This window comes from Bufo gargarizans, unplaced genomic scaffold (genome assembly GCF_014858855.1).
Source record: "Bufo gargarizans isolate SCDJY-AF-19 unplaced genomic scaffold, ASM1485885v1 fragScaff_scaffold_311_pilon, whole genome shotgun sequence".
Classification (NCBI taxonomy): domain Eukaryota; kingdom Metazoa; phylum Chordata; class Amphibia; order Anura; family Bufonidae; genus Bufo; species Bufo gargarizans.
The window spans coordinates 18,652-45,347 of record NW_025334088.1 but is presented as its reverse complement, the minus strand read 5'-3'; the positions used below and the strand labels follow the sequence as shown (position 1 = coordinate 45,347).

At 43.3% G+C, this 26,696-nt stretch overlaps 1 protein-coding gene across 1 annotated transcript; it reads right to left on the bottom strand.

Annotated features, from left to right (window-relative positions):
• Positions 1–139: 139 nt before the first annotated feature.
• Positions 140–7,925, bottom strand: LOC122922380 (gastrula zinc finger protein XlCGF17.1-like). Its single transcript, XM_044272973.1, has 2 exons — positions 7,875–7,925; positions 140–2,842 (listed from the first exon to the last, which is right to left on the bottom strand). Exon 2 carries the CDS (start codon positions 2,769–2,771, stop codon positions 1,713–1,715), a length of 1,059 nt encoding a protein of 352 aa, XP_044128908.1. The 5' UTR covers positions 2,772–2,842; positions 7,875–7,925; the 3' UTR covers positions 140–1,712.
• Positions 7,926–26,696: the final 18,771 nt, after the last annotated feature.

Sequence of the window (26,696 nt, the reverse complement as noted above, 5' to 3'; positions counted from 1 at the left end):
GATTTTTGTATGTATATTTTTTCATCTGCACAAAAAATGTTCTTGTGGTGCATGCGGTCCGCCCCGGCATCCTCCATTGTACGCATTTTTTGGCGGGGAATGCCGTTGTCTGCGGACCGCATGTGGAGGAATTGCTCCCCCGGTTATAGATACGGTACAGTGTCCGGGTTTGAGCATTTTCACCCGTTTAGGCCACTTTTTTCAGTCATAAATTAGACACAAAATTTTATTTCTTTGCAAAACATTATTCTTATACAAAACATCAACATGGCTTCTCTCCCTTGTGACTTCTCTCATGTTTTACAAGATATGATTTACTTGTAAAGCATTTGCCACATTCTAAACATGAATATGGCTTATCTCCTGTGTGAATTCTTTTATGACTAAATGCTAAGATTAGCTTTGGTCTTGGTGGAGCGGTGTCCCTCCCCCAATGGCATGGAGTGTAGCACCTGTTAAACATGCATATGCATATTGTTCAATGGAGGCTGGCTCTACAGAGGTACTTTATTTTTATGTTAATCATGGCTGGACAGCCTACAGCCATCAGACATGCTTGAAGTTGTAGTTTTGCAACAGCTGGAAGGCTATAGGTTAAGCATCCCTGTTATATATCATATGAAAGTCTTGACTATTATATATTGTGCAGGGAGTGGGGCATGAGGATATCGCACCAGAAGAAGAGACTACAAAGGTTATAAGGTGCAGTTTTGGTCTGTATTTCTTTTATTGTCTCTACTGTTGAAATACTAGCGCAGTGCCTCTGGTCTCTTGTATTTAACATGTTTATATTCCAGCAATGCATCTTGTTCTATGTGGCTATGGGTTTGGTTTTAATATACTACTTTATGTTTTTAACATGTGGTGAAATAAAGATTTTACTTTTGATATGTGGCATTATATTTTGGAGCCTCCATGTATACACAGATAACGCCCAGTGTTATTGTTTGGTTACGGAGCCCTTTCTTAGCAGAATTCTCTCAAGCGCCCAACATGTAAAGCGCTTCCCACAATCTGAACATGAATATGGCTTCTCTCCTTTGTGAATTCTCTCATGCTTAACATGACTTTTTATTTTATTTTTAACTTATAAACAATTTACCACATTCTAAACATTTGTATGGCCTTTCTTCTGTGTCAATTATCTCAAGTGTAACACAATTTGTTCTATATCTAAAACATTTTTACACTGAATAGGAATATGGCATATGTCTTATCTCTGAGTTCTCTCATAACTATCAAGATATGATTTCAAAACAATTCCCACATTTTGAACATGAATATGACTTCTCTCCAGTGTAATTTTTTTTATGGCTAACAAGACATGATTTACTTGCATAGCATTTCCCACATTATGAACATAAATACAGATTCTCTCCTTTGTGAATTCTGTGATGTCTAACAAGTTGTGATTTGCCTATAAAGCATCTTTCACATCTTGAACATAATTATGGCTTCTCTCATATATGAATTATTTGATGTGTAACAAGATCTGATTTACTTGTAAAGCATTTTCCACATTATGAACATAAATGCAGATGATTTCCTTTGTGAACTATTTGATGTGTAACTAGTTGTGATTTGCCTATAAAGCATTTCCCACATTCTGAACATGAATATGGTTTCTCTCCTGAGTGTCTTCTCTGATGTGTAACGAGATCTGATTTACTTGTAAAACATTTCCCACATTCTGAACATAAATGCAGATTATCTCATGTGTGAATTTTGTGATGTCTAACAAGCTGTGATTTGCCTGTAAAGCATCTCCCACATTCTGAACATGAATATGGCTTCTCTCCTGTGTGACTTCTCTGATGTATAACAAGATCTGATTTATTTATAAAGCATTTTCCACATTCTGGACATAGATGCAGATTATCTCCTGTGTGAATTCTGTGATGTCTAACAAGCTGTGATTTGCCTGCAAAGCATTTCCCACATTCTGAACATGAATACGGCTTCTCTCCTGTGTGACTTCTCTGATGTGTAACAAGATCTGATTTACATATAAAGCATTTCCCACATTCTAAACATAAATGCAGATTGCTTCCTGTGTGGATTCTCTGGTGTCTAACTAGTAGTGATTTGCATGCAAAGCATTTACCACATTCTGAACATGAATATGGCTTCTCTCCTGTGTGGCTTCTCTTATGCACTAAAAGCCTTGATTTACTTATAAAACATTTCCCACAATCAGAACATGAATATGGTTTCTCTCCTGTGTGAATTCTCTGATGTGTAATAAGATATGATTTACCTGTAAAGCATTTTCCACATTCTGAACATAAATGCAGATTCTTTCCTGTGTGAATTCTGTGATGTTTAACTAGTTGTGATTTGGTGGTAAAGCATTTGCCACATTCTGAACATGAATATGGCTTCTCTCCTGTGTGAACTCTGACATGATTTATAAGATCTTTATTATTAATAAATAATCTCCCACATTCTGAACATGAATATGGCTTGTCTCCTGTGTGACTTTTTTCATGTCTTAAAAGCTGTGATTTACTTATAAAGTATTTTCCACATTCTGAACATGAATAAGGCTTCTCTCCTGTGTGATTTCTTCTGTGTACAGAAAGCTCTGACCAATAACTGAACTGTTTTTCACATTTAAATATTTTACCCCCTCTCAGTCTGGTACTTGTGATAACATTCTGTGACTGGTCAGGAGAAGGATCCTCAAGGTTAGGATTATATGATGGATCTGCACTGTGAAGTCCTGGATATACATTATAGGTAGTGTGATTTTCTCGTGAAGAGCGCTGCATGATATCCTGATCTTCTTCTTTATAATCTAGTGTTAAGAAATCCGAAGGAAACGTCAGGTTATAGGGATTTTCTGAAAGCATTAAAACGAATTTTGTGATTTGCTGCTCAAATAACAAAGTTGATAAATCTATAACATTCTAATGAAGTGGATTCAGTAGGAAGGCCTCCTTCCTTTTCTTTGTATTTGCCATGAAATCTGCAGCAGAAAGTCAGAGCTGACTCTCGGACTCCTGCTGTGTTTCTGCACTTTGCATACTGTAGATTTGCCTGCGGGTTTATACCAAATCAATGGAGCCAATTTGTGCATGGAAATTGTGACAAGGAGCATGTGAGGGAAGGAACAAGGGAGTCCATTTTATAGACGTAGTCATTGTATTTTAAACTAATTAAATCTTTAACAAGTACTTAGATAGGAGGGGATGGTGACAGAAATCCATGTCGTCTCCTGTGGAGGAAAGTGTAGAAATTCCACAGTGGCCCCGACTCCTCTCAAGCTAATCCTTGGATCTGTGTTATCGCTAACAGACATACTAACTCAGGCTGAATGTTTTTGTCTCCACTAAACATGGCCATTTTGCGATAAGATGTGTGTATATATATATATTCACTGCTCACAGAAATATTAGGACACCTCATCACAATAGAAGGTTGATTTTGACCACAGAAAATTGGTGCCCGAACAGGGATAGGACATCTAGTAAGGCCATTCGTCTCGACAATGGAATGTCTCCCTCCAAGACAGACGACCATAACGCAGCTGCACGGAAAGAAATGTATTCTTACAAAATAACCCTCTGTCCCTCCCTGTGTGACTGCCGAGATCTGGGTGAGTCTTACATGTTATAATTCTCCTGTCCAAAGAACTATGATATTGATGAGATGTTGGTCTAATGTTATGCTGCTAATGTGGAGTTGAGACGGTCTCCACAGACCAGGGTTTGTCACAAGGTATTGTGTCCCATGACTGCATTTTGGTAAGTGCAGCGAGCCCTGGTCGGTTGTGTACTAACATTGTTAAAGGGGTTTTCCCATGAAAAATATTCTACAGGTTTCAGACCAGTGGCTGGATCTGAATACTTCTGCAATTGCATGTAATTACAAAGTTAGCATAGCCACTGTATACAATGTATCTGTATAGCCCCACCTGATGCTTGTTCTTTTTCTTATTTCTTTCTCCTGCTGAAGTGGCCTCACATGTCTCCTGAGTTGGGATAGGGAGAGCATGGACATGCCCCATTGCCTGCAGCAGAAAGGACACTCCTTTTGAGCTGCCAGCTATAAATCTAGCAGAGCAACGAGTGGGAATATCTCTGGATCCATGTGAAGTACAGTGTTGGTTCTAGTGTTATTGGAAAGGGACTGGACGCAGGGGGTTTACTTTTGGGTAACCGGTCTGCAAGTCTCATGGCTACGTTTTGGTAAGTGGCTCTGGGCTCACCCGGAGAGCAGCGAGCATTATAGACTCATATCAGAATTAACAACCCGACTGTATGAATGATACATTATTGTCAGTTTCGTAAAATATCTGTTAGGGCCACATACAGCAACACAGTGCCAAGAAACCCATGAGGTCGGGTCTCCTAATTTATAAAGTAAATCTCCGTTTGAATAGATATAGATTTATAGGACATTGACTGTTGTTTCATGAGAATCCCTGAATGAGAAGGTGAAAGCGAGTGATGGATAAGTCCACGACTGATGAGGGATTCCAGTAGATGTGACGTCTCGTATGATGAGACTGTGTCCCTTAAAGTGTAACCGTCATGTATTTTTTGTAAGGTTTAGGGGCAGCGCTACTGATCATTTTTGTAATATACTTTAATTACTCAAAGTGTACATTTTTATTAGAAACATATCTCTCGAATGGCCCAGTTTGAGCCAGAGCCCCGCCTTCTCTTCACATAACACAGAGGAAGAAGAGGACCGGCACTCGCACAATTATGTTGGTTTATGTCGTCTCCTTGACAACCTGACGTCACCCTTTATGGCGTCAGTTCTGGCGGGCTATTAAAATCTCCGCTATTCTCTGTACCTTTATATACTCAAGTGTGAGTGGAAACACGTCAATGCTTCTGATGTTGCAATAAATATACAAGAATTGCATTTGATCTGCCAGTCCTCTTCTTCCTCTACTTGTGAGCGGGACACCAACCCCGGACACGCGCACCACAGACCGCGGACACTCACACAGTCGGTGCTGGCAGGTCTCCACAGATAAACAGGAGACTGCGGGCTATTATTCTAATAGAAATTTACCATTTCACTAATTAACGTATCTTACAACCATGGTCAGGATCACTGCCCCTACACATTACATGGAGACAGTGAGTGACAATCACAACCAGCAGGAAATGTCCAGGGTTAAAAAGTACGCTGGAGACGTGGTAAAGTGTTGAAGGGTGTAGAAAGGGGCTTTATCCCGAAGACGCCATGGACTCATCACGTGGCGCATGAGTGAACGAGGCAGGGATCCCATCATAGTCGTCACTTTTAGACAACAAAGTCAGGGGCCACCCGACATAGTGGCTATACTACGGTGTGCAGAGATAGTCGTGGGTCTATTCGTCTGGCTGCGTTTCAAAATCAGGAAAGAGCAACTAAAGGGTGACCTGGTGTGGCGGTTACCATACACTTAGGCGGTTTCAGACGAGCGAGTTGCACACTCCGGACTTGCAGCGTCAGTATAAGACAGCTCCGATCCTGAACTTCCAAGGTGGCATAACATTGATTTATGATGCTAAATAACCCTAACGGTTCTAGAAAGTATTGTACAACACTGACATTCCAGAACTCCAAGGGTTACATAGCATCATAAATTAATGTTATGCTATGCCACCTTGGCAGTGGTGGACGTTTAGGACAGGAGCTGTCTCCAGCCTTTATAGTGTAGTAGTAATGTCACCTATAACACCCGGCATCTGATGACACCTACCTGAGGTATAACAGCCATTACTACATGTCTTCAGCCTTTATAGTGTAGAAGTAATGTCATCTATAACACCCGGCATCTGATGACACCTACCTGAGGTATAACAGCCATTACTACATGTCTCCAGCTTTTATAGTGTAGAAGTAATGTCATCTATAACACCCGGCATCTGATGACACCTACCTGAGGTATAACAGCCATTACTACATGTCTCCAGCCTTTATAGTGTAGTAGTAATGTCATCTATAACACCCGGCATCTGATGACACCTACCTGAGGTATAACAGCCATTACTACATGTCTCCAGCCTTTATAGTGTAGTAGTAATGTCATCTATAACACCCGGCATCTGATGACACCTACCTGAGGTATAACAGCCATTACTACATGTCTCCAGCTTTTATAGTATAGAAGTAATGTCATCTATAACACCCGGCATCTGATGACACCTACCTGAGGTATAACAGCCATTACTACATGTCTCCAGCTTTTATAGTGTAGAAGTAATGTCATCTATAACACCCGGCATCTGATGACACCTACCTGAGGTATAACAGCCATTACTACATGTCTCCAGCCTTTATAGTGTAGTAGTAATGTCATCTATAGCACCCAGCATCTGATGACACCTACCTGAGGTATAACAGCCATCACTACATGTCTCCAGCCTTTATAGTGTAGTAGTAATGTCATCTATAAAACCCGGCATCTGATGTCACCTACCTGAGGTATAACAGCCATTACTACATGTCTCCAGCTTTTATAGTGTAGAAGTAATGTCATCTATAACACCCGGCATCTGATGTCACCTACCTGAGGTATAACAGCCATTACTACATGTCTCCAGCGTTTATAGTGTAGAAGTAATGTCATCTATAACACCCGGCATCTGATGACACCTACCTGAGGTATAACAGCCATTACTACATGTCTCCAGCTTTTATAGTGTAGAAGTAATGTCATCTATAACACCCGGCATCTGATGACACCTACCTGAGGTATAACAGCCATTACTACATGTCTCCAGCTTTTATAGTGTAGAAGTAATGTCATCTATAACACCCGGCATCTGATGACACCTACCTGAGGTATAACAGCCATTACTACATGTCTCCAGCTTTTATAGTGTAGAAGTAATGTCATCTATAACACCCGGCATCTGATGACACCTACCTGAGGTATAACAGCCATTACTACATGTCTCCAGCCTTTATAGTGTAGAAGTAATGTCATCTATAACACCCGGCATCTGATGAGACCTACCTGAGGTATAACAGCCATTACTACATGTCTCCAGCCTTTATAGTGTAGTAGTAATGTCATCTATAGCACCCAGCATCTGATGACACCTACCTGAGGTATAACAGCCATTACTACATGTCTCCAGCCTTTATAGTGTAGAAGTAATGTCATCTATAACACCCGGCATCTGATGTCACCTACCTGAGGTATAAAAGCCATTACTACATGTCTCCAGATTTTATAGTGTAGAAGTAATGTCACCTATAACACCTGGCATCTGATGTCACCTACCTGAGGTATAACAGCCATTACTACATGTCTCCAGCTTTTATAGTGTAGAAGTAATGTCATCTATAACACCCGGCATCTGATGACACCTACCTGAGGTATAACAGCCATTACTACATGTCTCCAGCCTTTATAGTGTAGAAGTAATGTCATCTATAACACCCGGCATCTGATGTCACCTACCTGAGGTGTAACAGCCATTACTACATGTCTCCAGCTTTTATAGTGTAGAAGTAATGTCATCTATAACACCCGGCATCTGATGACACCTACCTGAGGTATAACAGCCATTACTACATGTCTCAGCAGCTTTGTCAGTAAAAATGCATCAGCCCTGTATGTACAAATTGCCCCCATCATCATGAATTGTGGAGCCTAAGTGGTTAAACTGGGTTTTCTCAGATCACGACCACTAGTGCAGACGGAGCCCCCAAAAACCTGATACTAAGCCAAGTGTCCAGCCTGGACCATGAGAGGATGGAGAGAAGTTCCTAGAGAGGATGTCTATGTGCAGTCACATCTCCCTCCGCTCCTGCACATAACACAGGCATCACTGCCCGGAGTGCTACTTTACTGCAGCTCTAAGGTGGAGCTCCACCATAAGAAACCTCCCAATTCCCTTCCTCCATTAATGATTCCGTACCTGTGGTCAAATGGACTGGAATGTCCTCCTCCACCTCACTCTTACATGGGGGATCGCCCATCATCCGCTCTTCTTCATCCTCCACTTTAATATCAGTCACATCTTCCCCCTGATTTGTCATCTGTAACAATTCAGGACAATACAGCAGACAGGTGGGAAATCTAACAGATCCACATAAGAGACCCCCACCATCTATGACTGCAGGACCCCCCTATATAGGTGTGTATAGGGCTCAGCTCCATCTACCTGATGGTTCTCTGGGAGCTTCCCCTCTGGACAGTCCTGGGAATACAGAGGACGGAGACATCTCTCGGGGGGATTTCCTTCTATGAGTCCATCTGCAGGAAACACACAGGGACAGGAGGGATTATTACATGTGATGATGAGATGATGGGAGTAGTAGTCAGATGACCCATGACAACCCCCTCCTTACCCTGCTGATTGCCCCATAAATCCATCTTCTCTTGTTCTTCTTCCTCTTTAACCTCAGCCTTAATATCCATCAGATTTTCATCCTAAACAAGAAAAGAAATTATTCTTACTAGAAATTCCTTATTAATGAAACCTCCATGATGACACCTGAGCATGAGATGATCCTCCTCCCACCAGACAGGGACGAGAAGTTTCTAAGGTTCCTACTCCATGTTCTCCTCAGCGTCTTCTGAACCTATATTTCTGTGTTTTTATTTATCATTAATTATTTTGCTTAGTAAGTTACATGCTGCTTTTGTGGAGCAATTACTGGTAATACTAATTTGGCTTTTCTCCTTTCCCCTCCACTACGGCACCTGACCATGGGATCTACCAGATCACAGGACATGGATAGACTACAGCCCGGAGGACTTTCTACCCAAATGCTGAATTTTTGTTCAATGAATATCCGCTCTACAATGTTTCACACGAGTGTGAGGAAGAACCCAAGCTGCTGCCCTACAAATGTGTTGAATGGAGGCAGATGCCCCTCTGCCCAGGTAGTGGAGGAAGCTCTAGTCGGGTGGGCTTTCAGTTCCCAGGCGGCTCCTTGTCCATGATTCTGTAGGATTCACAAGTAGCCATTCTACTCCACCTAGTGATGGAGACCTTGGAAGCTTTCATCCTCTTCCTATTAACTTGACATTAGATGAAAAGACTATTAGACGTCCTCCAAGATTCTGTAGCCTCCAGGTGCTGGAGAAGTTATCTCCTAACATCCAAATTTACAGAATGTTTTAGGTATCGAGTTATGAAAATCTGTTACTATCTCGGGGAGAGAAAAAAATGGTCATATTTCAGAACATTTTGTCAGAAAAGGTTCATGAAATGAAGAGCTTGAGTTTGTTTTAAGGAATTTTCCAGTTTCATGTAATTGATGACTTATGCTCAGGATAAGTCATGAAATATTTGTCTATCAGCACCCCGATGATCAGATTTTTGAAAGGGCTGCAGCGCTCTTCGATGTTTACATGCACGCCATTTTGGCTGTAGTTGCAGTGCGGTGTATTCTAGCTGTAAGTCCCCTGAACGACCGATTCACCACTACTATGTAGACGGCGGGCAGGTAAACGATGAAGAGATGAAAATGCTGCAGCCCCTTCAAACAGCTAATCGTAAGGGGTGCCAGGAGTCTAAACCTCAAGCAATCTGAAACGATCACCTATCCTGAGGACAAGTCTTGAATATCATGAATCCAGAATACCCTGACTCAATCACCACAAGTCAGAGACAGGGGAAGAAAAAAAAGAGGGTTAGTCACTGGGCCTTCAAGAATGATGGTCCAGGGGTAACTTCGCAAGGCGCCAGAGGTAGGGCAGACTGAGTGTAATAAGATTGTGTCTTGTCTATTTGGAAGTGAAAATAAATAATAAATAATAGAATTATATATCTTAGAAATATATATGTAGGTCAAATGACAGTGGTAGAACAGAGAGGGGCCGGCTGCCAATGGTCTAGACCCACCCTGATCCCTCAAGGTGGGTGATTGGAAAGAAAACAGTGGGGTTGCGCGGAGGCGCAAAAGAAGGACCACAGAGGGGCGCCAGTATCCCTAATGTCTAGGGTTATGATGGTATAAAACCACAAAGGTAGAGGCTTATGTTTTTTAGGTGATGTGCGTACACTCACCGGATATTGTAGTCGGTTGATATACGATAGGTTATTATTAGTTAAAATAAAATCACAGTAGTGATAATAGACAAAATATACAATCAAGGTATAAAATCCCCCCAAAAATTTTTGGGGTTATAAAATCAAAATTTTAGTGACTCACTTCACCCAGGAGGGTAATGTGGGATAAAGCTCAAGACACCCACATCACACCTCCTGCGCCTGGATCGCCAGTAGAATCTCAGAAACGAACAGTGATCACTCTGGAGTCCTTGTTCTTTCTTTCAGTCTTTTATTTCAAAGCCAGGGTGGGGGAGTGAGGAGCTCGACGCGTTTCGGGGCCTCTTAGTGGGTCCCCTTCATCAGGAGCATAGATAATCAGAACATGGTACAATGGGGTTTAAATAACAATGAAGGAGCACAAAAGACCGCCAAAACGGTTTGTAATTTCGTCACTTCCGGTGTCTCCATGCGTTCCACTGTGGAACGCACCGGAAGTGACGACCCGATAGTCTCAGGGTTGTTGATTTTGCAGATACTCAGATTAAGTTAAACAGTCATAGAAACAGTTGGTATTGGGACACCTGTGGGGCCGGTGGAGGGTTTTGTCATGTGTCCTCACCGCTTCTTCGTTTCTCTGTGGTTTCCTGTTGGAGCGCTCGCGGTGGAACGCATATCGAACTTCCGGTGCATTCCAGCCTGGAGCGCATCTGGACCGGAAGTCAGCCTCTAGCCCGGAGTATTTGTTTCAATGGGTTGTTAATAAGAAGCAAAAAAGGGGGGGGAACCCATCTTAGATATAACAGGTGTATCTAGCGTCTATGGATGTAGATATTGAAGAGGCATGTCGATTTTATATAGAATACATCTTTTTGCTAGGATATCTTTGGAGATGGGGGAATCACATTGTGGAAAATGGCAAAATTGTATCTGTGTTTGTGGATATTAGTCTGCACCAATAATTAGTATTATTAGACAGGGGATAATAAAAAAAGAAAAATTTAGAAAAATTTTGGGGGGAGATGAAAAAACGATTAAATAAATGGATTATATATTAAGGGATAGGAAGTGTTAAAAATGTAAAATATTATTAATAATAAATTTTGGCTGATAAATAGAAATGATTAAGAAATAATGTAGCCAATGATGGAGATGATCATGATGATAGAGAAAAAAAGAGGGGATAGGTACATATCGTAAAAATGTATAGAAATATAATAAAAATATATATATGAATGTACATACCACTGATATACAGTATAATCAGATATTAACATGAAATGGTTTAAAATGATGTATTAAAGAAATATATTAAAAGTGTATATAAAGTTAATAAAATAATAAATTATGTATTATATATTAAAAGTATATATGAAGTTAAAAATTTAAAAAAAGTTAAAAAATATGTATGAGGTTAATGGAAAAAAAAAAATAAAATAAAAAAAAAAAAACACAGGATGCGGAGATGTAGATGTAATGGTAAGAGTTTATCCCTAGGAAGTGGATATAATTTGTGGCGATTATGTTCATTTAGTAATTGGAATATTCAAGACATTCATTAAGGCCGAAGGGGGATAAAGTATTGAGTGTGAATATCCAGTACATTTCTTTCCGGCATAACTGTTGATAAAGATGAGGTAATGGTTTCTAAAGGGGTGACTGTGAGGCCGGTTATAGAGCCCTCATGTTGTGTAGAGAAGTGGCGAGATACGCTATGTGTCGGGACCTTGCGTTTGATGTTGGACCTGTGTTCGCACATCCTTTCCCTAAGGGTCTGTGTGGTCCTACCTACATATTTTAAACCGCAGGGGCATCTCAGGAGATAAATGACATTTCTTGTCCCGCAGTTTAAGTCTTGTTTTATTGTCCAAGGGCCTGAGGGGTCTCCAGTTTCGATAGTATTAATGTTATGTGTGATCATCACACAGCATTTGCATTTTTTGATGTTGCATCTGAAGCACCCTTTTCTTGTTGGTAGTGGGAAAATTGCTTTTGTTGGGGCTTCCAGTTTAGGGCAGGATGGGGCGATAATATTTTTAATGGTTTTTGCCCTTCTGAATGTTATGGATGGTGATTGGGGTAGTATATTTTTGAGGATGGGGTCCTTTAGCAGGATATACCAATGTTTCATAACTACCTTTCTGATGTTGAGGTGGTCTTTATTGTATCTGGTAATAAGATTGTATTGGTATCCTTTTGGATCTAATGTTTTTGTGGGTGGTGGTTTCAAAGCTTCTCTTTGGTCTGTTTTTAGGACCCTCTGGGTTGATGCTTTAATTAAACTTTTCGGGTAGCCTTTTTCTAGGAAGCGTTCTTTTAGAATTCCAAGTTGTGTCCTCAGGATCTTTTCATTGGAGCAGTTCCTCCGGATTCTCTTCATCTGCCCGTACGGTATGTTCCTCTTCCATTTTGTATGGTGGCAGCTAGAATATTCCAGATAGCTGTTGGCGTCAACTTTTTTAAAATGGGTGCTGGTGGTGATCTTGTTGGTGATGGTTTTGATATGTAGATCTAAAAACGTTGCTTCCTTGGAGTCAGATTCGTGTGTGAAATGAAGACCCCAGTCGTTTTCGTTTAGCACTGATATGAAGGAAGGATGTTAATTCTTCAGTGGTCCCCCCCCAGATGAAAATGATGTCGTCGATATATCGACGGTAAAAGTGCACATCCTTATGGAATTGGAGACCTGAAGACTCTTCAAAAAGGCCTACGAACAGATTTGCATAGGAGGGTGCAAATTTTGTGCCCATGGCGGTACCCCTTGTTTGGATATAGAAGGTGTCATTAAACAGGAAAAAATTGTGTTCTAAGATGAATTGTATTGAAATAGGTATATGGAAAAGTGAAGGACGGCTCACCTCTGAGTTAAGATGGCAAGGTGCACCAAACTGATGTTGTACCCAATCACCAAAAACAATAGTAATAAAATAAGAATGGGCACTCATATATCTAGTTCACAAAGCAGGCAAGCGACCCAGGCAATGTACAATAATATATTGATTTATTAATGACAGCGTATATGGGCAGATAAATAACAATGATGTTACCATATACAAATCGATATTGTAACCTAAACAGAGCTATATCCCCAATTTGAATATAAAATGAATAAAACTCACATAAAACATAAAATATAACAATCCACTGTTATAGCTAATAAAAAACCTGAGATCCGGTCCAGCTGCAATGGATGGGACGATATGTGAATCGGTTAGTTTCTATTATCTAAAACAGTGGCTAACAGCAAATAACTCCCCAGAGATAAATAAACTAGAGTGAATATAGTGAATAACAGTTAAATCAACAGTGATATAAAACAATAATATAGTGCATGGTATAGTGAAAATACCTATATATTAGATGGGGGTGTGAAATAGGATATAAAATAATTAATAAGAAAGTGTCTCTGGAGATCCAACAATATTGTATATATTGCTGCGTCCCACTGATATTTCTATTCCTGGAATACAGTCTTTCTTTAATAATAAGACATATGATCTGAAAAGTCCGTTAGATTTGCACAATTCCCTAAAGGTGCACCAAATCTTCAGCAGATATCTGCCTTGGCAACCTTTAAGCTCAGAACAGCCGACCGCGGCGAACACAGCAGAATGGTTACACAATAGTGCAAAATGTATCTAACAATGTTGCGCTGGTTCAAATGTAGCGGAGCCGAATTGGTTTACTCACGTACAGTCCTGCTCTCACCGTGGCGTCCCACGTGGTATAGGTTCAGAATGAACTTGTCTTTAGGTAGCACACTCAAAGACTGCTTCGTTGTCTAATAGCAATGCTGTGTGCACCCGACTGTGAACGGGAGTACTAGCTGTGTCACGCTACAAATCCACATCTGATTTCTTTAATTAGAATGGGTGTTCCACCTGTCTGAAATAGTACTTGGTGGTAAAGATCTCACCCGTCAGACGCTGTAGTTATCTAAAGGACAATTGAATTACGGTTTCCAAGGCTAATCCGAACCACAGCGTCTGACGGGTGAGATCTTTACCACCAAGTACTATTTCAGACAGGTGGAACACCCATTCTAATTAAAGAAATCAGATGTGGATTTGTAGCGTGACACAGCTAGTACTCCCGTTCACAGTCGGGTGCACACAGCATTGCTATTAGACAACGAAGCAGTCTTTGAGTGTGCTACCTAAAGACAAGTTCATTCTGAACCTATACCACGTGGGACGCCACGGTGGGAGAAGGACTGTACGTGAGTAAACCAATTCGGCTCCGCTACATTTGAACCAGCGCAACATTGTTAGATACATTTTGCACTATTGTGTAACTATTTTGCTGTGTTCGCCGCGGTCGGCTGTTCTGAGGTTGCCAAGGCAGATATCTGCTGAAGATTTGGTGCACCTTTAGGGAATTGTGCAAATCTAACGGACTTTTCAGATCATATGTCTTATTATTAAAGAAAGACTGTATTCCAGGAATAGAAATATCAGTGGGACGCAGCAATATATACAATATTGTTGGATCTCCAGAGACACTTTCTTATTAATTATTTTATATCCTATTTCACACCCCCATCTAATATATAGGTATTTTCACTATACCATGCACTATATTATTGTTTTATATCACTGTTGATTTAACTGTTATTCACTATATTCACTCTAGTTTATTTATCTCTGGGGAGTTATTTGCTGTTAGCCACTGTTTTAGATAATAGTAACTAACTGATTTATATATCGTCCCATCCATTGCAGCTGGACCGGATCTCTGGTTTTTATTAGCTATAACAGTGGATTGTTATATTTTATGTTTTATGTGAGTTTTATTCATTTTATATTCAAATTGGGGATATAGCTCTGTTTAGGTTACAATATCGATTGTATATGGTGACATCATTGTTATTTATCTGCCTATATACGCTGTCATTAATTGTATTGAGTTTAAGATAAAATCTTTCTGAAGGGGGGGCATTTCGTGGTCTAACTCAAGAAAATGTTTGATTGCGCGTAATCCTAAGTCGTGACGGATGTTGCTATAGAGGGATGCCACGTCAAGGGTGACCCAGATATAGTGGTCCTCCCAAGCTATGTTGTTGAGGGTATTTATGAGGTCTGTGGAGTCTCTTAAATAAGACGGGAGTTTTTGTGCATATTTTTGTAAGAAGGTGTCGACATAAGCTGAAAGGTTAGATGTAAGGGAATTTATACCGGAGATAATTCGTCTACCAGGTGGGTTAATAAGGGTTTTATGGATTTTGGGCAGAAAGTAAAAAAGAGCAGTAGTGGGATGGTTGGGGGTGAGAAAAGTTTTTTCTTTTTTGTTTAAGATATTATGATTAGAACCAGAGTCTACAAGTTCAAGCAGTTTTTTCTTGAAAGTAGCCGTTGGGTCATTAGCTAGCACTTTATAATAGGTTGGGTCAGACAAGATTCTTTTCGATTCCAGTATATAATATTCTAGGTCCATAATTACAACTCCCCCTCCTTTATCGGCGTTTTTTATTACGATGTCCCTGTTCTTTTTGAGGTCCGTCAATGCTCTTTTTTCTCGGGCATTAAGATTATTCCGACTATCTAAGGTAAGGGTTGCTTTTGGGGTTTTGAGGTCATCTAGGACTATATTAAGGAAGCTCTCTAAGTGAGGGCCTCTACTTTGTAGGGGATAGAATGAGGATTTAGTCTTAAGACCAGATGGTATGTAGGTGGTAGTTTTATCTTCAGTTTGGGCTAATGATGATGAATCTTCTGTAGTGGGGAGGGTTGGCTGTGTGGTAACAATGGTGTTGGTGGTATCCGATGCTGCTGGTGGGTTTTCATTTCCTCCTAAACTGATCTCTTGGATTGCAAAATGTCTTTTGAGTGTTAACTTTCGGATCCATTGGTTGATGTCGACAAATAGTTCGAAAGGATCAGAGCTGTTTGTGGGGCAGAAGGAAAGTCCCTTACCGAGTAGGCTGAGTTCGGTTGGTTTGAGTTCGTATTTTGATAGATTGAATATTCCTCTAGTATCTTTAAGTGTGTCGGTCTGTGGGTTAATGAGGGAGTCTTTTAGTGTGTTAAGGGCTGTGGGGTTGGGTCTGTTGTCGTACTCATTAATGTATTGGGCGGTTTTAGTTTTCTTTTTTTGGGGGTGTTTGGTTCTTCCCCCTCTGCATCCCCCGAATCGTTTTTTGCTCTTTTGCGGGATGCCGGGATCGGACTGAAAAAAATGGGTGCTCTTGAGATTTGGGGTGAGGGTGGGCATGAAGGGTACGGGTCCTGTTGGAGTGAAGAAAGGGCTCAGGGCTTCAAGGCTTGATATTATCTGTCTGGCAGGGGGAGTGTGATTGTGGTCGTTCAGTGACGGTGAGATTCTCCCTTTTCCACAATGTGATTCCCCCATCTCCAAAGATATCCTAGCAAAAAGATGTATTGTATACAAAATCGACATGCCTCTTCAATATCTGTATCTTTAGACACTAGATACACCTGTTATATATTCTTGCAAAAAGATGTATTCTATATAAAATCGATATGCCTCTTCAATATCTACATCCATAGACGCTAGATACACCTGTTATATCTAAGATGGGTTCCCCCCCCTTTTTTGCTTCTTATTAACAACCCATTGAAACAAATACTCCGGGCTAGAGGCTGACTTCCGGTCCAGATGCGCTCCAGGCTGGAATGCACCGGAAGTTCGATATGCGTTCCACCGCGAGCGCTCCAACAGGAAACCACAGAGAAACGAAGAAGCGGTGAGGACGCATGGCAAAACCCTCCACCGGCCCCACAGGTGTCCCAATACCAACTGTTTCTATGACTGTTTAACGTAATCTGAGTATCTGCAAAATCAACAACCCTGAGACTATCGGGTCGTCACTTCCGGTGCGTTCCACAGTGGAACGCATGGAGACACCGGAAGTGACGAAATTACAAACCGTTTTGGCGGTCTTTTGTGCTCCTTCATTGTTATTTAAACCCTATGTGTACCATGTTCTGATTATCTATGCTCCTGATGAAGGGGACCCACTAAGAGGCCCCGAAACGCGTCGAGCTCCTCACTCCCCCACCCTGGCTTTGAAATAAAAGACTGAAAGAACAAGGACTCCAGAGTGATCACTGTTCGTTTCTGAGATTCTACTGGCGATCCAGGCGCAGGAGGTGTGATGTGGGTGTCTTGAGCTTTATCCCACATTACCCTCCTGGGTGAAGTGAGTCACTAAAATTTTGATTTTATAACCCCAAAAATTTTTTGGGGGATTTTATACCTTGATTGTATATTTTGTCTATTATCACTACTGTGATTTTATTTTAACTACTAAATAACCTATCGTATATCAACCGACTACAATATCCGGTGAGTGTACGCACATCACCTAAAAAACATAAGCCTCTACCTTTGTGGTTTTATACCATCATAACCCTAGACATTAGGGATACTGGCGCCCCTCTGTGGTCAATCACCACGAAACAGTCTTAAAGGGACTCTGTCACCACTTTCTAACCCCCACTTTTTTAACTATCGTTTTATTCATGGTGCCCTTCTGATTACAGTTGTCATCTTATATGTTAGATCTGCGGTGCCGTTTAGGTAAAAAATCGATTTATATCACCTGTCAATCAGCTAGATAAGGTGCCCAGGGCGTTCCTCTCCTCTTGAATCTGCCGCCTGCCGCCGCCGCCGTTGGTGCCCAGCTCCTCCCCCGGTCTCGTCAGCGCTGCCTCAAACAACACAGATCCGCCTCCGGCTCTCCCTCAATGCCCCCTCCTTTTTTTCGGAAATCTCGCGTGTGCGCACAGGCCTGCGCCCGTGCGTACGCATCCTTTTCTCGCGCATGCGCATAACGCGAACTTAGAGCGATGATGCCGAAAGGATGCGTACGCACGGGCGAGATTTCCGAAAAAAAGGAGGGGGCATTGAGGGAGAGCCGGAGGCGGATCTGTGTTGTTTGAGGCAGCGCTGACGAGACCGGGGGAGGAGCTGGGCACCAACGGCGGCGGCGGCAGGCGGCAGATTCAAGAGGAGAGGAACGCCCTGGGCACCTTATCTAGCTGATTGACAGGTGATATAAATCGATTTTTTACCTAAACGGCACCGCAGATCTAACATATAAGATGACAACTGTAATCAGAAGGGCACCATGAATAAAACGATAGTTAAAAAAGTGGGGGTTAGAAAGTGGTGACAGAGTCCCTTTAAGGGTTACACACATTAACCCTTAACGGAGATGGAGCAAAGTGAAAACATGGTGCCCACTTGCGAGTGCAGTGGGCGTCATGGCCTGCGGGTCTCCGCTGTTCACGCCAATCGCGGTCATTAGCGGATTTAGATGCAGTGCTCAAGTGAGATCACGGCGGCGCTTTTTACCGGCATCCTCTGCAGCCAATAAGGATGCTGGTAATTGATTTCAATGTGCTGGGTCTCGCTGAAGAGACCCAAGGCATGGAAGCTGCAATTCTTATTTTTGCCAGCAGGTGGCAGGTCAACATAAGAAATGAGCAATTGTGAACAATTAAGGGATCTAAAAAATCCTAAAAAAAAGTAGAACTGTTCTGAAAACGCCCATACTATTAAAATATAAAAATATTTTTACAATACAACGAATTGCGTAACGGAAAAAAAAGTAGCAATTTTTTTCATCGCTTCTCTTACCCACAAAATGTAATAAAATGTGATCAAAAAGTCACACTCACTACAAAATGGTATCAAAACTACAGATTGTCCTGGAAAAAATGACCCCACAGCTCAGTAGATATAACTATAATGGGGGTCAGAATATGGTAATGTAAAAAATTAAAGAAAATGTTCTCAAAGTTTAAATGTATTTTTACACTAGACATAAAACCTCTCTCCGACTCAGAGAATGAAGGGCACGGGTCAGTTTGGCTGAAAACGGAATGCTGTGGGAACAAATCCATTAAAACGCTGGAGGAATTGCATTTTTTTTTTCCCAATCCCACCCCATTTGGAATTTTTTCCCGCTTCCCACTACACTGTATGCCATATTAAATGATGGCATAAGAAAGGACAACTTGTCCCACCTGCGAAAACTAGCAGACCGCACGACCGACCTGGAAAATCGTATGGGCGATGTGGAGGAGTCTAGCCATCCTCTTAAACGTGATGATGCCGATTGCACCAGACGTATGGACATGCTAGCAGCTAAACAGGATGATTTAGAGAATCGGTCATGCCGAAACAATGTGCGTCTAGTGGGCGTACCGTAAAAAGTAGAAGGTACTAACCCCATAGAGTTCTTTGAATACTGGCTGTAAAATTTGTTTGGGTCAACCACTCTGACGCCTATGTTTGTTGTGGAACGCGCCCACAGGGTGCCTACCCGCCCACTGCCACCGGGTGCACCCCCTAGAACGGTGATTATGAAGATCCTCCATTACAGGGACATTATTCTCCGGAGGGCCAGAGAGCTGCCCAACCTATCTATTAATGGCCACAAAGTGTCACTGTTCCCCGATTATTCCATTGAAGTCCAGAAACGGAGAGCGAAGTTACTCGATATAAAAAGGCGACTGAGGGCCCTCAACGTCAGCTATTCAATGATCTTCCCTGCAAAAGTTTGTGTGGCGGCGATGGGATCCACTATGTTTTTTGAGGATTCTAAAGAAGCCATGAAATGGTTGGACAGGCGCGAACAGCAGCTGCGAGAAGATAGAAGACGGGATGATTCGTGACTGCTGCCTGCGGTAGTGCGCACGTAACGTAGTTAAGGTGCAGGGGGTTCACTCCTCTTATGTCTGTGTGGTAATCTCTTTTTGAATATATATTTACTTGCTGTTATGTTCAGTCTATGGATCCCGATATGCTACTTTGTGAGCGGTCTATAGATTTCCTTTTTTATTTGGGCAGCAGTAGTCAATAGGGATCTAGTGATGCAGGAGAGCTGTCTGGGTGAGCCTCCTATACCGCTATCTCTGAGGGTAGGAATCTACCTTTATTAAGAGTTCTAGAGTTCTTACTTACTGAATTGCTTTTCACTTTGTCTGCGATTTAACTCCCCGCTCCTTGCCGACCCCGCCGGCAGGTGCTTGCTGCTCCCGTGGTACGGACTATTCTGTCCAAGCGGGAACCTGCCGGAGAAGTCGGTACGCACATTGTTAATGTTCCTGGTTTGTTGGGGGGGGAAATTGGTTACTAGACTGATTATGAGCTGTCCAGGTGGGGTCCATCATGTGGGCATCCTTAGTCGCTATGTTCGGGGTCTCAATCGTATCTTGGTGACTAATATCACACAACTGCTACGGCTAACGCAATACATTTTCTTAGTTGGAATGTAAGAGGTATCAAGGATGCGACTAAGAGACGTGCAGTACTGGTTGCATTAGGTCCCACGGATCGCCCATTTGCTGCTTGCAGGAGACGCACCTGCTTAAAGAACAGCTTAGTCTACTCACACCTAATTGGGCTAGATACTGCTTCCATGCGACTTACTCCTTCTATGCGAGAGGTGTCCGTATTCTTATCCATAAAAATATGGCGTTTGAATGCCTCCGACAAACATTAGATGAGGATGGACGTTTTGTCTGTCTGTATGGTAAACTTACCACCGCCCCTGTGTCATAATAGGAGTGCATATCCCTCCTCCTTATTCGCCGTGCACGATCCGGAAGGTTCTCTCCTTCTAGGTGATAATGTTAGGCGATTTTAATAATGTGACCACACCAGCTTTAGATAGGGAAGATAGGACGGGTGCCGCGGTTGCGGGTGCAGTCACCCCGTTGGGGTGCCTTCTAAGGGAAGCGGCCTTAGTAGACTTTGAGACTACGAAACCCCACAGTCCGAAAATACTCCTGTTACTCCGAGACACACGGTACCTTATCCCGGATTGATTTAATCCTAGCGAATGACACAATGGGTCACTTTATCCGTGACATAAAATACCTGCCGAGGAAACTCTCAGATCCCAACCCAGTGTTAGCCATAGTTGACTTTTTACCGCCCCACTCTTGTGGGGGCCGGTTATAGCACTTTAACCCGTACTGGTTGCAGGTCCTAGCGGATGTGACGGACATAGGTGAACAGCTGAAGGCATTCTTTGCACATAACTTACACACGGTATCCAGACTAGTTGTCTGGGATGCCACGAAGGCCTTCCTCAGAGGCATTCTGATAGCGGCGGTATACAAGATGAAAAACGAAACAAGAGCTCGGACGCAGAAACTACGTTTAGAGGTTGAGCTGACTGAAGTGAATTACATAGAACGAGCCACAGCTGAGTGCCGGCAAAAATGGGAGGAAGCTCAACGCAGATTAAATGAGAGTGTCACGAGGGTGTCAAGAGCCACGTACTGACTCCGTTATACCCGGGGTCAGGAAGTCGCAGCGGGTGGCTGCGCGCTCTATGTCTAAAGATCACGTTGTTTCTTAGTGATTGTTTTCTGTGTTTGCCTTGCTATCCTTTTTGTCTCACTCTGGGATCCGTAGCTTCTCCTCCTCAGCTGTTTCTTGTCTGCCACTCCCAACCTCCTTATATTCTCCTCTCACACTTCTCTAGTTGCCAGTTATAGAGCTTCCTGCCTGGACTTCTATACTGACCCACTGGAGCTGTGAATCCTGGTTGTTGTTCCAGAGAGCTACCCTCCGGATCCCTGTTGGGCTTTTTGTTGTCTCCTGTTTCGCCCACCTGGGATTATATGTTGAGTCTGTATTGTCTGTCCTCCCCTTGGTGTTTTCCTTTAGAGCTAGTGGTGCGGACTAGTGTTCCCACCGCCCTGTTCACTATCTAGGGCTCATCTTAGGGAAAGCCAGGGTTTTAGGCACGTGATCGGCGTACGGGTGAGGAACCCGTCTAGGGACGTCAGGGCAGCCAGGTGCCAGCCGCAAGGTGAGTCAGGGGTCACCACCTTCCCTCTCACTTGGGCAGGGCCTTCCTCTTTCCCTCCCTCTGTGTCACGTATGTGATAGTCACGCCGATCGTGATATTATAACTGGCCCTTATTTTTTTGGGGGGGGGGAATTTTTTATTTTTTTTTGTCTCTCTACTTAGAATCCAATATGGATCCTATTGCTGCTTTGGCAAAACAGCTTCAAGGCCTGTCTTTGGCGGTGGCAGGATTGAAGGCGTCTGTCCTCCAACAACAGCAGCAAATGCAGCAGACCGCAAGCCCAGCGGTTGCTATGGGTAACCAGGTTGTTACAGAACCCAAGGTTGTTCTTCCTGACAGATTTTCTGGGGGAAGGGACAAATTTGTGACGTTCCGTGAGGCCTGCAAATTATATTTTAAGCTGCGCCCTTACTCCTCAGGTAATGAAGAACAGCGGGTGGGGATTGTTATTTCCCTGCTTCAGGGGGACCCGCAATCCTGGGCGTTCTCGTTACCCCCTGGTTCCCAGGCTCTCCGGTCAGTGGAGGGATTTTTTGGGGCTTTGGGTCTCATATATGATGACCCTGACTGAGTCTCCCTGGCTGAGTCGAAGTTACGGAGACTCCTACAGGGAGATCGGCCAGCAGAGGAATATTGCTCAGAGTTCCGTAGGTGGGCTACGGATACTCAGTGGAACGACCCGGCTCTCAGGAGTCAGTTCTGCTCTGGGTTATCTGAAAGGGTTAAGGATGCGCTGGCGCTGTATGAGACCCCCCTTTCCCTTGATGCTGTTATGTCCCTCTCTATCAGAATAGATAGACGTCTTAGGGAGAGATCGAAAATTCCTGAGCAATTGGTAACCTCTCCCAAGCAGCAGTTAGTCTGTACTGACTTAGATGAGCCTATGCAGCTAGGAGGAACTTCTCGTCAGGTCCGTCCTCATGAGGTTCGCCGTAGGTGGGGGGCTTGTTTTTTCTGTGGGGGGAGGGGTCATTTCATTAATGTCTGTCCCTCCTTTCTCAAAAACAAAAGACCGTCGGAAAACTACTAACACCAGGCTGTGCGGAGGATGTCAGCCGGGGGGTATACGTTTCCTCCATACGAACATCTCAATTTGTGTTGCCAGCGGTTATTGTTTTTGGTGTTAAGACGGAGTCTATTTCTTTTTTTCTAGACAGTGGAGCAGGGGTAAATTTGATAGATGCCCATTTTGCCCGCACTATGGGTTTGTCTCTCTGTACGCTGCAGAGACCTATTCCCATATTCGCTATTGATTCTGCTCCTCTGTCTCAGAGAAACCTCACTCACATTGTCCATAACTTACACCTTCGGGTAGGGGACCACCATAATGAGTGTCTTTCATGTTACGTTCTGGAGGGCCTTCCCTCTCCTGTGGTATTGGGTCTTCCCTGGTTGGTAGCGCACAATCCAGTGGTGGATTGGCAGGCCAGGGAGATATTGGAGTGGAGTGAGCATTGCAGAGAGAATTGCTTAAATAACAATTGCTTAATCGCCTCCATAGCTTCCCTACCTACATTTATTTCGGACTTTGAGGACGTTTTTTCTGAAAAGGGTTGTCAGAAGCTACCACCTCATCGTCCTTATGATTGCCCGGTTAACCTGATTCCCGGTGCAAAATTACCCAAGTCCAGGTTGTATAATCTTTCGGGTCCCGAGAGACAAGCCATGAAAGATTATATCTCCGAGAGTCTGGCTAAGGGACACATCAGACCCTCTTCTTCACCCGTGGCTGCAGGGTTTTTCTTTGTTAAAAAGAAAGATGGGGGCCTGCGTCCTTGCCTAGATTTCCGTGAGCTAAACCGGATAACCATCCGAGACCCATACCCTCTTCCTCTCATTCCTGACCTTTTTAATCAGATTGCGGGTGCTAGGTGGTTCTCCAAACTTGATCTTAGGGGGGCCTACAATCTGATTCGTATCAAGGAAGGGGATGAGTGGAAGACAGCTTTTAACACCCCTGAGGGGCATTATGAAAATGTAGTCATGCCTTTCGGTCTGACCAATGCCCCTGCTGTCTTCCAACATTTCGTTAATGATATTTTTAGTCATCTCATCGGCAGGTTTGTAGTCATATACCTAGATGATATCTTAATTTATTCGGCTGATCTGAAAACACATGAAGTACATGTCAGGCAAGTACTGCAGGTCCTACGGACGAATAAATTATATGCGAAAATTGAAAAATGTGTCTTCGCCGTTCAGGAAATACAGTTCCTGGGATATCTATTATCTGCTTCAGGTTTCCGTATGGATCCTAGGAAGGTCCAGGCAATTTTAGATTGGGATCTTCCTGAGAACCTTAAAGCTCTACAACGGTTTTTGGGTTTCGCAAATTTCTATAGAAAGTTCATTAAAAATTATTCAGTGATCGTTAAACCCCTTACTGACATGACTAGGAAGGGGACTGATTTTTCTAAATGGTCTGACGCCGCTAAAATTGCATTTTCCTCTCTAAAAGAGAGATTTACCTCGGCACCTGTTCTAATTCAACCTGATGTCTCCCAGCCTTTTATTGTTGAAGTAGATGCGTCAGAGGTGGGAGTGGGGGCTGTATTGTCTCAGGGTCCGTCTCCTGGCAAATTGCGTCCTTGCGCTTTCTTTTCCAAAAAGTCATCTACAGCAGAAAAGAACTATGATATTGGAAATAGGGAACTGTTGGCGATTAAACTGGCGTTTGAAGAGTGGCGTCACTTCTTAGAGGGAGCAATCCACCCCGTCACGGTGATTACGAATCACAAAAACCTTCTGTACCTAGAATCGGCTAAGCGTCTCACCCCTAGACAAGCTAGGTGGTCGCTATTCTTTACCAGATTTAACTTTGTAATCACCTATCGTCCTGGGGCAAAAAATACCAAGGCAGACGCATTATCTCGTAGTTTCCCTGGAGGGGGTAAAATGTTAGTGATCCGGTACCTATTTTACAAAGAGGAGTGGTTGTCTCTGCTGTACACTCTGTTCTAGAGGGAAAGGTGTTAGAGGCCCAGGGGGACGCCCCGGCCTCTTGCCCCTCAGAGAAATTGTTTGTACCGTTAAACCTGCGTCTTGAATTATTAAAGGAACATCATAATTCGGCACTTGCTGGGCACCCGGGTAGTAAAGCAACCTTGGAGCTATTGTCTCGTCGTTTTTGGTGGCCAAGGTTGCGTCAGGATGTAATGGATTTCGTGTCTACTTGTTCTACTTGTGCACGCGCCAAAGTCTCTCATACACGTCCAGCAGGGTCTTTATTGCCACTTTTCATCCCCAATAGGCCATGGACACATCTGTCAATGGATTTCATCACTGACTTACCGTTGTCTGCGGGTAAAACAGTTATCTTGGTAGTAGTAGACAGGTTTAGCAAAATGGTACACTTTATTGCGCTACCCGCACTTCCTAATGCTAAGACTCTTGCTCAGGTGTTTATCAGTGAAATCGTGAAGCTTCACGGGGTCCCTTCCGATGTGGTTTCGGATCGGGGAACCCAGTTTATTTCTAAGTTTTGGAAAGCTTTTTGTTCCCGTTTGGGGGTACACTTGTCCTTTTCCTCAGCTTTCCATCCTCAGTCGAATGGACAGACTGAGCGTACCAACCAAAACCTAGAAACATATTTAAGGTGTTTTGTGTCTGAAAACCAAGAGGTGTGGTCATCATATTTACCGTTAGCCGAGTTTGCCATAAATAATCGCTGTCAGGAATCCACTGGCAAGTCACCATTTCTTGGTGCATACGGTTTTCATCCCCAATTTTGTACTTTCAAAGAGGGGGGGTCTTCTGGGGTTCCCGAAGAGGAACGGTTTTCTTGATCTCTTTCATCGGTATGGCAGAAGGTGCAAGCTAACTTGAAAAATATGAGTGGTAAATATAAATGCATGGCCGATAAGAAACGGTCGCCAGGTCCGGACCTAGGAGTGAATGACTGTGTGGTTGTCTACTAGGAATATTAAGTTGAAGGTTCCCTCTTGGAAACTGGGCCCTAGGTTTATTGGTCCTTATAAAATAGTAGCCGTCATTAACCCTGTGGCTTTTCGCCTGGAGCTACCTCAGACTTTTAAGATCCATAACGTCTTCCATAAGTCGTTACTCAAGAAGTATGTTCCACCTCTAGAACCATCACCGCTGCCACCTCCTCCTGTTATTGTGGATGGTAATCTGGAGTTTCAAATATCCAGAATTGTTGATTCTCGTCGGGTCCGCCGCTCTCTTCAGTATCTGGTGCATTGGAGGGGTTACGGTCCCGAGGAAAGAATGTGGGTTCCAGCGTCAGAGGTAAACGCCAACAGGTTAATTCAGGCTTTCCATGCCTCTCATCCTGAGAGACCTGGTCCTGAGTGTCCGGAGGCCCCTCGTGAAAGGGGGGGTACTGTCACGAGGGTGTCAAGAGCCTGACTCCGTTATACCCGGGGTCAGGAAGTCGCAGCGAGTGGCTGCGCGCTCTATGTCTAAAGATCACGTTGTTTCTTAGTGATTGTTTTCTGTGTTTGCCTTGCTATCCTTTTTGTCTCACTCAGGGATCTGTAGCTTCTCCTCCTCAGCTGTTTCTTGTCTGCCACTCCCAACCTCCTTATATTCTCCTCTCACACTTCTCTAGTTGCCAGTTATAGAGCTTCCTGCCTGGACTTCTATACTGACCCACTGGAGCTGTGAATCCTGGTTGTTGTTCCAGAGAGCTACCCTCCGGATCCCTGTTGGGCTTTTTGTTGTCTCCTGTTGTCGCCCACCTGGGATTATATGTTGAGTCTGTATTGTCTGTCCTCCCCTTGGTGTTTTCCTTTAGAGCTAGTGGTGCGGACTAGTGTTCCCACCGCCCTGTTCACTATCTAGGGCTCATCTTAGGGAAAGCCAGGGTTTTAGGCACGTGATCGGCGTACGGGTGAGGAACCCGTCTAGGGACGTCAGGGCAGCCAGGTGCCAGCCGCAAGGTGAGTCAGGGGTCACCACCTTCCCTCTCACTTGGGCAGGGCCTTCC

Coding starts and splice junctions, on each gene's coding strand:
- LOC122922380 (XM_044272973.1), bottom strand. CDS start 2,771: ATGCAGCGCTCTTCACGAGAAAATCACACTACCTATAATGTATATCCA.